This window comes from Thermobia domestica, chromosome 8, assembly GCF_964235325.1.
Source record: "Thermobia domestica chromosome 8, izTheDome1.hap1.1, whole genome shotgun sequence".
Taxonomy (NCBI): Eukaryota; Metazoa; Arthropoda; class Insecta; order Zygentoma; family Lepismatidae; genus Thermobia; species Thermobia domestica.
This window is the reverse complement of record NC_137461.1, coordinates 106,674,950-106,689,167: the sequence shown is the minus strand read 5'-3', so window position 1 is coordinate 106,689,167 and position 14,218 is coordinate 106,674,950. Positions and strand designations below refer to the sequence as shown.

General features: G+C 34.9%; 1 protein-coding gene across 2 annotated transcripts in view; it reads right to left on the bottom strand.

Moving 5' to 3' along the window:
• Positions 1–838: 838 nt before the first annotated feature.
• The window catches only part of coro (protein coronin), a 47,652-nt gene continuing 34,272 nt past the window's right edge, over positions 839–14,218 (bottom strand). For both annotated transcript variants that reach the window (XM_081768844.1, XM_081768843.1), the window contains exon 9: positions 839–6,931. In XM_081768844.1, coding sequence (XP_081624970.1) covers positions 6,716–6,931 — 216 coding nt within the window. In that variant the 3' untranslated portion in view covers positions 839–6,715. The remainder of the gene's footprint in view (positions 6,932–14,218) is intronic.

Here is a 14,218-nt window from a genome sequence, read left to right as displayed (position 1 = left end):
GCTGCTCGTAATGCTGAAAGGAAGAAGTATTTATGCGCCGGTTGGTCTATACGTTTTGTCTTATCTTGGTGTCAGAATCATCTCTCACACGTTGTCATTGTTTTGAAACGCACTGTATAAGCGCACGGGAAGCATGTTTAATGAACATAAAACCAGAAATATGGAATTGCTGTTAAGGGAGAAGTAGAAAAAAAAAATCATATTTCATTATTATTACAGAGAAAACTAAAAAAGAGGAGAATGTTCTCGTCCCAGTTTATCACCCAGATTTCGATTCTAAAGGCTGTAATATTGTGCAGCTGTGATGTAACCGGAATAGAGCCTGTAAGGATCGATCTGTTATGTCTAAAAGCTTATACAGGGTGTCTACTAAAATTCCAAAATGAAATTTCGTGACTTTTTCTTTACCAAACCATAAAATTTCGTAACATTCAATAACAGTACCTATATTCTGTAGCACTTATCTTTACCTTTTCTCTACTTTCAAAGGCTATTCCCTGGAGTGATAAAAAGTTGGTGTCTTCTCACATCAATTTCAGTATTATCCACTGTATATAGTCTCAACTTACCGTTAATCATGCGTGTCCTTTAGCATCAAGAACATAATCGTGGGACGCTAAGCTTTAAAAAGTGTGTTTTAGACGATGAAAACACAGTCTGAGCCATTTAAAACAGTTATCAGACTTGCAATTTAAAGAAAAACATTCGAAGCTACGTATATACGTATATAAAAATTATATCTACAGCCAACAAGAAATACTGATCGTGACTGTACACAACATAGGATATTACACTGGTCACAATATTAACTCTTTTAAAAAAATATATAAACAGAAAATATTTCTTAATTGTATCTTTATTAATGTCACTTCACAGAAAATTGTACAAAAGAAACTTTCAAATTAGAAAATGCTTTAGAATAAAGGCACGGTTTCATAATATTTTCTTCTTCTTTATGCATTCATTTGCATTTTGTACTGTAAATTTTTATTTCTAGTAGCAAATTCCATAAATTATACTGTTCCGAATAAAAGGGATATAATGTGGTACAGTTCGAAATCAAAATTACAATATGTATATGGTTCACTTTAAAGTGAAAACAAAACTTCGAAATACATCTGCAAACTACAAAACACGCTAATTTGATTCGGTTTTGATTTGATTAACTGACAAATAAAAGAAGGAAAACTATTATATAAAAGTTAGTAATGTAACAACAATAATAACAAGTCTTCTCTTTATGGAAAAGATAATTCATTATATTCTTTTAACTGGTTCAGAATTATTTAGCATAACGTAATACGCATATAAAACATCTTAACTCGGCGTATTATTAATGGTTTTTGATTAACTTTTCCTCTGCTGATGCATTATTAACGTGCAACCACAGCTTAATGGAAATTTCAATATACCACGTGCTCTTGACAATTTTAACATTAGCTGATGAACTTCGAAACAGGGAAACTATGTATTATGAATACTCTGGTAATTTCATATTAACTCAGAATTGTTTTCCTACCTCAATTTGCACATGCCGCAGTTCACAAATGTACATGTAAATGGAAAATTATTCTATTCAGGATAAGTGTGCTCACATATGGGCATTAATATAGGCGCAGTTCAAATCACAGACAAATTAAAATCTACAGTACAATCATTTCCCACTCTTTTACCTTCGACCATCTGTGGCTCAGGAATCGTTTTCATAGATGTCCAACATCTGCACTTACCATTTACGTGCTTTCACATCTCATTAGGCGTATCTCTTTCGTCACCACGTGGCTAATGCACATGCTTTATGTGCGTGTGGTCCGGTTTTGATTCTCAGTGGACACAACCCTGACCATTGGTTCGGATTCCACTTTATAAACAGTAGTTCCCATCTCATATCGGTGACGGTACTGAAATGGAACGTTAAATTCCACCAATCGGATTAAAACACAATTATTTTGTACAAAAAGTAACGGGAATACGTAAATCATACGTTGTAACATTTATGGGTTGAACATTGCGAACAAATTTCATACGACTATCGGTAGTAGGGCAACTTAAGTGTTTCTATACAAACAATTAATTATGACTTGCAATGAGAGGCAAGAACTCAACATAATACATTCACTATTGTCTCAGAAAAAAAAAAAAAAAAAACAAAAAAACAAGGCACTGCAACACGTTTTGGATTGATTGCTAGTTACTGCGCGAACTTTTTTTTTTTTTTTTTTCACTCAGAAAAAGTATCTGAAATTCAGCAAAAGCTCAACGCATTCTGAAATTCAGTGTACGCAAACATCCGTTACATTTTGCTCAACTGTTTCGAAGTTGCTTTAACTGTACTTTAAACTTAAACATACCTAACTATATACTACATTGCTTTTGAAAACAGAACTTAGATCATTACAACATTGTTAACAATATTGGTGTAAATCATCTGCCATGAATAGTTCCACGAGAAAATATAACCATGTATACTCAACATACTATAAACACATAAATTATATATATACAAAAAGTGCCAAAAGATTTTTAAAAATGTAATATTATTTACACTCTTGTATCAGACAAGAGCTACAAATAAGTTATATGTAAATACATTTTCTTGGATACATTTATGTCTTCCTTTTCTTTAGAAGAAGAAAATTTTTAATAATAATAATAAACTGTACGAAACAACTCTGCATCACATCTAGTCTGCTCGCGGTAACTAGTCCAAATGTTTGCTGTACTTTACAAACAGTAATTCTTTATATATAAGATCTTGCGTTACGTTCATTTGGTTTCATATTACGTTACGTTAAGTGAATTGTGAACCACACTTTAACCTTACAATATATTCTGAGATTTTTTTTTTTTTTTTACACGCGCAATTACCGCTAACAAAACAAAAGAAAGCCAGCCCACATGAGTGGTGTTTCATAATAGTAATAATAATAATAAAGCATTAACAAACAAAAGTGCGCTATACTCATACTACTACAAAAAAAAAAAAAGGAAGAAAAATGTCATGGAATATTTTTTACAAAGGGCCAATTTATAAATTACAATATATTACAAAAAAAAGAAAAACTTTACAGTTTATACAAAATGTACTGATGCCTCAACTCAGTATCCATATAAAATACCAACTACAAAAAATAGCCCTAATATGTGAATGATTTTTGTTTGATGTGCGAAGCAGTGGGGCAATTATTTTTGTTTTAAATTCATTTAAAAGAAACTAAGAAAGATTACAATATAATAACTTACGTCTGCACTATATTTGAAGAAAACACAAACAAACAAAAAATGGACAACAATTACGAATAACCAATAATAGCAAAGCACCTTTTTATTGTGCTGATACGACTAGCTGAAAAATATAATCAACACCATTTGTTATATTATTTGCACTGTTCCTGGTTTGCCTTTTCGTTAACTTATCCACTAAGAATAAAACTGTACATCACTTTTACACCAAAGCATTAAAAAACCACTGATTAAGAGATCTGCAAAATATATTTTAGGTTAATTTGCAAGATATACATTTCAACTAAACATTATTTTATGAACACATTTTTAAACCTACAGACCGTCAAGTTATCATTTATAACTGTAATTATATTATATTTTTAATACTTTTTAACTCCATTAATTCTTTCTCACTAAAATTTAAATTTTAATATAAAACTCTTCTTGGCTCCAAACAACAATTGTATAATACGTATTATTTCCATATTATCTGTATAAAAATAAATAGTTTATACACATGCTTTAAGAATTTGATGCTATATCTTAAAGTAGTCAATCTTGAATCGGTTGACTATATTTTAACCCGATTTTGAAACTAAGCCTTGAAAATGGTTACATAGAAAACAATTTTAAAAAAATTCATTGACCATTATTTATTGGAAGCTATTAATCCCTTGGGCTTGGAAAAGTAAATATAAACTAGATTAAATAAATAAATACAGAACATTGTCACCGATAAGTTTTTCACACTAAAATTCGATATGTAAAACTATTACTGAACACTGTTTACGTTTATTCTTATATCAAACTCTGCAAACCTATTATCACAATCAATTTTGAATAAACTGAAATAAAGGAATCGCGAAGCAGGTATAGGAATTAATTACTAATTAATTACTTACCAGAAAATATACTGAAAACATTATCACACAAAAGTACATTTCACTGCTACTTTTCTGATTTTTTTAAATGTCTCTCTCCTTCCTACCTCCCCTCTTTATCTCTCGAAGCGATTAATATTGTATTTCTTAAGTATAATACAGTAATGTTTTCATTATTTTCTGAAAATCAACCAAGAAATAGTTTTCCGCAAAAATAAAACACAGATTTTAGGAAACAATTTCGCAGTACTTCTTCGCGGTTATTTAAAGAATAAAATCTTTATGCCTTAACGAAGATAAGCTACAAGCTACTTAACAACTTACACTTTACATAGAATCACGTTTCTGTGTTCATATATTAACTGCGTGCTTAACAAGTCGTTAACACTATTTGACAACCTTAGCTCGTTAACTTGAATATAATATTTTTAACCAGCAACAGACGTAAACATTATCATTATATTTCATATCAATTCGTGACAACTAATCAATTCAAACCACGCACACGAAAATCACAACGCGCTTGTATGTATTTTGTTACACACCTCTTCAAATATAAGAGGTATTGCACTTTCTCTCTATTATCAAAACACGATTCTTCTAGGTAATTAATCAGATTCTTCTATGTAATAATAATAATAAAAAACAGTGGTGTGTATAAAGCAACCGAAATGGAACATATAATGTAAATTAATGTTTTACAAATAATACCACATATCAACATCATGTGATTATAAAAGATGCCAAAAAATTATAACGCTGGACTTGTCAATTGTTAAAAAAATATAATCTCACTCAGTACTAGCTCCATTTGATAGAAAAATGTTCTTTATTCCCATTAAACGAAGCCGAGTGTACTGGGTGAAATATCGTTCCTGTAAAATATTAGTGTCCACGTTATGACTTCTTTATTTATCTATATTTTTAAGTAATACAGCATATGGAAAATAGACATTAATACGATGAAACTTATCTAAAACACAAAAAAAAAAAAAAAAAAAAAACACATGTAGGGATTCGCAGTCATTGCAAACTATCAAGAGGATCAACGTATGTTTCTAAATTGGGTTTTTTCAACTCTCCAAAACTTTAAGAGATTAGTTGTAGTCAACGGTGCTCTTTTCACTTAAATATTTTTTTTTAAAAAAATCCAAAAGTTGGTATGTCTTAAATTTGTTAAATTAAAATATATCTTATGATTAAACATACAATAGAGAAAAGGCGAGGAACGTGAGTATTTCAAAATAATAGCTCCTTGCCAACTGCAGATAAAACTTTTCACTGAGTAAAAAAAAACGATGTCTTCTCTTAACTATTCCCATGTACACATTTGTACATTAAGGAGCATTAAAAATTTAGTTATTTTCTCTGCAAACTGAACGAAATATTCTATGTCACAATAGATTAACTTTTACATCAACACAGACGACTGTTGACTGTCAAGTAAGTCTTGCAGAATATAATAATTTGCAGACTATACATATATTGATCGCCCCAAAAACTGTTTCTCTATTCAGATTAGAAGTGCAAAGACTACAGAGATCCCTACTGGAAAAAATCTTCGTTACAAGTCCGTTCTTGATTCACTGTTGTGAACTAGACAATTTCTAAGACTTCATCTTGTAAAGCAACAAATCCTTGTCTTCACATGTATGTATTTACTAACTGTTATTCTACAGCACGTGACAAGTACACCTTCAATCAAGTTTATTTACACAGCAAACATGTTTCTATACCACATCAACTCTCATTAAAACCAATTTTATATATATATATATACTTTTTAAATGTAAACATTTTCTGTCATTTCCCAAGTCACATCCCTAGTTCAAATTTTCGGCGAAACAAAGAGTAAAACTGTAGTGCTCACACAGTGTAAAGTATGTAGTTATCTTTATATATTATTATTTTTTTAAAAAAAAGAAGTGTAGCAACAAACCATAAGTGTAAGTCTCTACTTTCACTCTCTGTTGAACAACATCCACCTACTGTATATCTGTATCTACTACAAAAAGCAAATTTATAGATTAGATTAGAAGTAAAAATAGTACTTAATTTTGTTTTTCCAAGGTCAAGAAAAACATCTATCTCTCTGTTTCTATATGAGGTAATGTAACTAATACACGTCTAGCCAAAAGGGAAGGGAAGACACAAATCACGACCAACCGTAAAGGCATTGGACGAATTGCATTATTCGATTACGCGTTAAGGCAATAGCACCACTTAAATACCTTTCAAATAATTACATCTTTCTTTAATGTATATATTCTTAAAAAAATATCAATGGTACTGGAGCATTTCTTTAGCAAACTGTAACCAATCTTTCTTCTTTTTTTTTTTTAATTAAGAGTCTGTGATTACAAATATTGCTAAAGAAACACTTTTGGATATTTGTGTTTTCTTAAATAACTAATCACATGCTTACCTTCACTTGTTTCTCTACCTTTGTATAGCAGAACAACTTCGTTTTCGTGGCCACTGTCTTTGTCCATTTGTGAATACTTTAAAGATCTATTTGCAGAACAGTGGTTCTTTATTTTAGCAGTGATAAGAAAGCTCTTTTTATTTAACTGAGCAAAAAAACCTTGCAAAATAATCATGTTGGTTATTTACACTTCGTCAGGCGCTAACTCATCAGAAGGATGCAGATCAGAATTATTGACAGAAGTCGTCAGTGGTTGACCCATTCCCAGTCCGTCACCAACTCTACCTTCCTCCTCACCAACTGCGATTCGTGCTTCCAAAGTACGAATTCGGTTCTCATGCTTTACAATCATCGCCTTCAACTTCCGAATCTCTTCCTGTAAATCTTCCACTATCTTTTCCTGGAATAAAAGTAAATTTTGCTTTATAATGTTTTAAACTAAGTTACCTCGTTCTGCCATAAATTCCGTCACAGGAGGAAGACGTCCCTGCAACAGCTACACAGAAAAATACATGTGAGTGTTTGTGTTTATGACGTAAAAGAACTTTCTGGCAGTGAACACGGGCCAGTTGGAAAAGAAACTTCATTGTATAAAGATGGAATGGGGCGATAGGAAGAACAGGATTGCTGTAACTGCCCTGCACACACGTGTGGTAAAAAACACCGAGGGACAAATTCAACCTCCTGCAACCACTGAACACTACGTTGCGATTTGTTTACCGTGCCATCGCAGGATTCCGCGAACTTTTCTTCAATGATCGGTCAAGATCGGGATGTCCGAAGTCAGCACGGACACCAAGGCGGGGGGTGGAGGTGGGGAATGAAAGCAGTGCGAAAACGCATATGCCGGAATCCACTACGGAAACAGAAAATTATTGCCAGAGAGCTACATAAACGATGTCGTGAGTCATCAGGGATGCTTTTCTTATGAAGGCATATTGTCGGATCACCCCCTATCGCTTGAATGACAGGCTTAAAACGATCAGGCGTCAGAGAACAAAATGACTGGTCCAGTGGCATGCAAACAATGGATATGAAAATATCCTTTTCATAGATGAAGCGATTTTCACCGTGAAGGAAAAATATAACAACAAAACCTATGCCAGGAGATAATATGCAGAAGCGAAGGACCGAACACCACGGGTCCAGAAAACTCATCATCCAGCGTCAGTAATGGTGTGGTGGGGTATGTTTTACCATTTTATTTATGTCCACAAGGAGTAAAAACTGGGGCACGAACTGTTCTGGAAGATGTGGGGCCTTTGAACAACACGCTGCTTGCTGGGAAGCCATGAGTATTCCATCAAGACCAGTAGCGGATCGTAGTCTGTACAAGCACCGGTTGCAATGTTGCAATATCAAAGGTATGTAGGTACGCGCAAGTGTTCCCCTCCCCCAGCATTCTTGAGTCCTATCCAAGAAATATTCAGGAAATATGAAGAGGAAAGTCTTTTAAGCTCTATTTGTATATTATTGATTAAATTATCTCTCGAATATTAATTTAATATATAAGCTATTTCCTTTTTTTCAAACAACCACTATCAATGTACGTTTATACACTATTTATATACAAAACCTCTACACTCATGTTATTGGACACGAGATAAATCGAATATATAGTATGTGCTGTAAGCCATGAATGAGGGCGTTAATCCGAAAAGAAGAAAAAAAGCAAGAAAATTGCATGCACGCAGTTAAACAAAATTATTTAATTATATAAACTATGCATTATTTTAGAATGGAAGGTCTTTCTTCGATCTTTCGGGCTTCAAATTTTTCTATGACTTTATTGAAATCTGAAATGCTGCTCGCCAAGTTTCTCTGAATAGAAAGCATCGCTACCGCAAATATTTTCCGCTTTATTTTCTTTGGGGTCCAGAAACACCTCTCTCCTCCGACAATACGCATTTTGTTAGCATTTCTTTGTATAAATATACGGAACAAAAAGTGCATTTTCAGGAACCACGTATTTTTTTTTTTTTTTTTTTTTTTGTCTGTAAAGAAGCATGAAATCTAAGATGTTTTCCTTTGAAAATTAAAAAAAAAAAAAAGTAGTTTAACATTCCAGCAAATTAGGCTAAAGAAGACAGATGAATATTGGAAGTGAATGATTTTATATTAATTTATGCTCTCCGCCGGAAATCGAACACGGAATCATGTGCACGAAGGACACAGAGCTAGGAATTAGACCCGTAGTAAGACATTTTCTTCTTGGAGACTCGATTGACCCCCCTTCCCCCCCAGAATAGGATTTTTTTAAAAAATAAATCTTATCCCAAGAATTTTCACCTTTGTATTATAAATGTTAAATAAAATCTATTGACTTCGAACGACCGCCCCCCAAACTTTCAGCCTGGATCCGTCCCTGCTACCACCAGACTTATATTTGTTCTTTGCGAGTTTATGTTTTGTGAATAACTTCTTTCTTCCACGCGTCTGTATCTTCCTCACCCTATCAACTGAGTCAAGCGCTGCTAAGCGGAGGAATTCGTAACTATTACAGAAGCTGACCAGTTGCGGAAAAAATGCAACCGTAAGGGACCAATACGGGAAGATAGGAGCGTTGCAAGAATAAATCCACTTCCCCATGTTAAGAGATAGGAGCTCGCTGCCATATGCTCAATGTTACTGCTTCCAGTGGCAACGTTCGCTGCCACTGAAAAGGTAAATCTCTCTCTTTCTTTTCGTTTTTTAATTGACTTTTTTCAGAAATGCATCAATATTGTTTTGCGCTCAAGAGCAAAGGTTTATTTTTTACTGATACACTACTTTAACACTTAAAAATATTTTTAGTATTTAAAAAAATATCCGGTTGCACAACCATGCAACATATAGTACCAGCCGCCACTGATCAAGACTGAGCTCCATTCCACAAGGCAAGGACGACACAGCAGTGGCTTCGGAATAATATCCCTGCATTTATTGCTGCTGAGGATTGACTATCTGGCAGTCCGGACCTTAGTCCGCTGAACTACTACTTGTGGAACGTTCTTGAAAGGAAGGCCTGTAGTAAACCTCACTTCAGTTTGAACCGTCACAAGAAAGATCTCATCAAGGCAGAGAGGGAGATACCTATTGAGACCGTCCGATTGGGAAAGGAGATTTGCAGCATGTGTCAAGGCTGGAATAGGCCACTTTGAATGAATTCTTGTTTCAGCACTTTTCTGATCTCGGATAATAAATGTATCATTGGTACCTTTTTGTTTCAATTATTGCATTGTTTATCCTGACTAAAGTCTGTGACAGAATTTATGACAGAACTTGGCAGAGTACAAAAACAATGAAAATGAAGTTACTATGTGATCTCATCGCCGATACCTGTAAATGATGTCATATCTACCTACCAGCAGTCATCCCGAAAAGACTCACTGTCCTCATTTGACGCGGAAGCAGACAAGTACTATGGTACTTAAACACTGGGTATATTCAAAGATTTCATATGTTGAACCATCTAAAGGAATCGTTGACAGTTTCAACTTTTACTGTAATTCTTTGGGTTATTCTATAAAATACGGTAAGTCTGTTCCTGGTCTATAATCTTCATTAACATACTACAATGTGAACTCAACTGACATTGCATGAAACAGCTTTTCTTTCACAGTCATACGTACATTGGAAGTTATTCCAGATCGCCGCTTACCCTTGCAGAGCACATTGCAACAACTGCTATAAAGGCAACCCATTACCTCCGAACCCTTCTCCTTGTTTTCTTCAGTTTCTAATTCACATAAGAGACCCACCGCCACATTTAACAAATGCTTATTTATATCCACCCTGCTTAGCAGCAGCAACCAAAGTCCATCTACATCATCTCCAGAAGGACAAGAACAATTCCACTCCTTCAAGACCTTTGACACAAATTCAGGGTGTTTCACCCAAAAAGCCGTGATTTCTAGCGGCTACAAAATTTATTTGAATAATAGTATAGTAATATTTATATGTAAATACACAGCGAAAAAGGATAAATTTTGTTTTACAATGTTTTTTTTAAGGTTGCATAGTCCAGTATAATAATGACGGACCGTAGACTTACGTTGCAGCAGAAGATTTCATTGGTGCTTTGGTTCATTGAATCACACTTCCTTGTTAATCACCAACGACGGTTCCGACTGGAGAATCTTTGTGCATGAGCACCACCTACCAAGTTCATATGGCGTTATGTTGATCAGTTCAATAAAACTGGTAATGTCACAGGACCTCGAAGAGGGGAGGTCCAGATCAACTGTGCGTACAAAACAGCGTATTGCAGTAGTGAGAGCATCTGTTGTGAATAGCCTGACTAAAAAAATCTCTGCGACGTCTGTCAGCAGAAAACGCAAATCCGTAACATCATGTTGGCGTATTCTGCGGAAAGATCTGCAAATGTTCCCCAACAAAATGAAGATGCTTTAAAAATTAACAGGCATTTCTAAAAGGCGTCGTCTGCATTTTGCGAATCAGTTTCGTGCATTAATTGCTGATGACCCAGACATTATTAAAAACTTGTGGTGTACAGACGAAGCTTACTTTTGTCAGTCGGGTGAAGTAAACAAACAAAATGTAAGATTTTGGGCAACAGAAAATCCGCATGAAGTGGTAGACTCACCTCTGCATTCGGAAAAGGTTTTGGTTTGGTGTGCTGTAGCAAAACGTGGCATAATTGGATCTTTCTTCTTTGATGGCTGTAACATCAGAAATTTATTTGGAAATGCTTGAGCATTACTTCTATCCTAGTCTTCGTCGTAAAAGGTGTCCACTTCGTCGGCAATGATTTCAGCAGGATGGAGCTAAACCGCATACAACAGAACCTGTCCTTAATTTGCTTCACACAAAATTCCGCGATCGTGCGATCTCTAATCGCTATCCGTTGTTTTTTCGAACAGGCTTAGAGTGGAGTCCATGCAGCCCAGACATTAACCCTTGTGATTTTTTTTTTATTATTATTATTATTATGGGATTACCTCAAGCAGGAGGTTTAAGCTTAAACCCCGATATTTAAATGAATAAAGAGCAAACATTGGGCAGTGTACGGCAGCAGTTAGTCACGTCACCCTTGGTAAGGGTTTTGATAACACACGCATGAGGGTCAGGAAAGTGTCCAATCGTCAGGATGGACACTTCGAACATGTGTTACATTAAACTTTAATCTTTCACTTATCATACCATGTAAATTTCTCTTACTATGGACATCAATAAAATACGTTGTTGCACTTCAAAATCACGGCTATTTCACTGAAACACCCTGTACATTGCACCATTCTGGAATATTATAAAAAAAAAAAAAAAAAAAAAAAAAAAAAAAACAAATTCAGCCATAGTGACCATCGGAACCCAAGAAGTATACAGAAAAATTTACAAGACATCAATGCCATGAACACGACCCAAGGCAACAAAAGGACCTGCGAAACTACTGATCTCACACTGAAATACGAGGGCATCCCATGACAAATTGAAACCTTAACAGAACGCAAAAGCTGCGGCCTGAAACTTCTTTACACCCCGAACTGTCATGATATTGTCTATCTCTACGAAAAGCAATAAGTGGAAGCAATAATATCAAACGACCCACGTGATCCTTCCTAATACTACATGTGACACTACAGCTGTAATCAAATGCAGGCTAAAGTAATGATACATGAAGAATAGTCTTCAATTTCCACCCTCCTAGTAAACATCCACACCTTCCTTAAAAGATGATACTTAAAAACCTCAAATCCGAGATATATCAGTTGGTTGGTGGTAATCTTACTTGGTTGCGTAAAACATGCTTATTTTGATAAGTAAGAAGTTAGAAAACCTACATTACAGAAAAGGAAGCACATATGGGACCTTCAGGATCAAGTTATAAAAAGCAAGTTGAAATAAAATAAGTCCCCAATGCTAAAACATATATGGAAGACATTTAAGGAAAACACTGGGTGCCAATGAAACAATTAGAAGATACAATGGCGTAATGTCACTCAAAATGTTCAATTATATGTTTAAAGGCAAGTTTAATAGCCTCAATTGTCAAACGATGATCATTCATTGCATCCTAGTAGTGATTATGTATAGCTAGTCCTTGAATACATACTAAACTCAAATATTACGGCTATGCGAAGACAAATGGTTCGCGCTATCCACAGTAGAAGACGTGATCAAGGTTGCGAAGTAAAAGTGAAGATGGATGGTCTATATAGCTAGAACAACAGAATGAAGATATATGACAAATTTCGTGCATCAGGTTCTCAGAGACAAGAATGATCTAGAAGTCGATCAAATAAAACATGGATACATGAGGTTGGGTACTTTACAGGAATACATGCGGAAAAAATAGCAGCAGACAAAAAAATTATGGAAGAAAATGAAGAGGCTTCATTAATTAATGTATAGATAAACTCAATAAATTACCTACCAGTAAGTAGATAAACATTATCACAACACTAAAGGAAATTTATTATATAAAAACGAAACTGATCTTGTTTGGGGTCAAATCACGAGAAAACGGCTGAACCAACTGAAATGATTTTTGGGATACAGTTTTCACTACCTCGAACTGGGATTTTATTATGTTACTTTGATTAAAATGCGTATCTCAAGCGGGGGATCATAATTTATGAGATAAATTGAGCCCTTTAGGATAGGAACATGAAACTTGTTATATATAATCGTCATTAAAAATGAACAGGTATGTCCCAGCGATTTCCAAAATTACTGTTTTGAGGGAGGGGGGAATGACAAGAGGCATTTTATATCTATTTTATATATAAATGTGTGTATGATCCAGCGTAACTCTGGAAGGCTTGGAGCAAGTTCACAAACTTGGTACACACACAACTTACACTCTGGAAACAAATCCTGTAGGGATAAGACATCCATATCGGGGTTGGAAGGGGTGACATAAAAATAATCAAAAGTGAGCGATTATTAGTGTCGAATCCATAGTTTTCAGGATCGGTGAGATGCACAGTCACACTCCCGATCTATTTAAATTAAGTTCAGCCCCCAGTTGGATAAACTTATAGCACCCCTAGGGGTTCGAAAGGGGTGCCATGTACAGATAACCGTAAACGAGCAATATTAATGTTGACTCCATTGGTTTCGGGGCTGCCAAGATAGTCACTTCAGATGTCGTACTGGAGTAGTCAGAGGAGCCTAGTAAGACACCCGTATCACACAGGGGTGGCAAAATAATTGAAAACTACGAATATCAGTGACAAATCCATAGTTTCTGGAGATTGTTCAAATGGATAGCGATACTCCCGACGCAGTTTAAATCCAACCGTCAGTGTGGTAAAAACTTCTAGCACCCTTTGTGATTAGGAAAGGTGTTATATATAGAGAGAGATAACCATAAACGACCGACATCAGTGTCGAATCCAGAGTTTTTTAGATTGCTGAAATGTATAAACACACTTCCAATGCCGTTCTGTAGAGGTAAAGCACCCCTAGGAGGTTGGAAGGGGTGACACGTAAAAACAGCCGAAAATGACCCATATATCTAGACGTATTTGACGAATTACACATATTTTACCGATAACTAGCAAATGTCTCAACTACTGCTGGCAGTATTTTGGATTTCTCTTCATACGTCTTTCATATAGAATGTCTCTGAACTCGACGTTCGAACAGCTTGTATGAGCATTAATGAACTATTTTTCTTCCCCTCTAGTCAAATATCAAAAACGCTGAAAGACATGTTCAATTATTTTAAATAAAAAGACCAAAT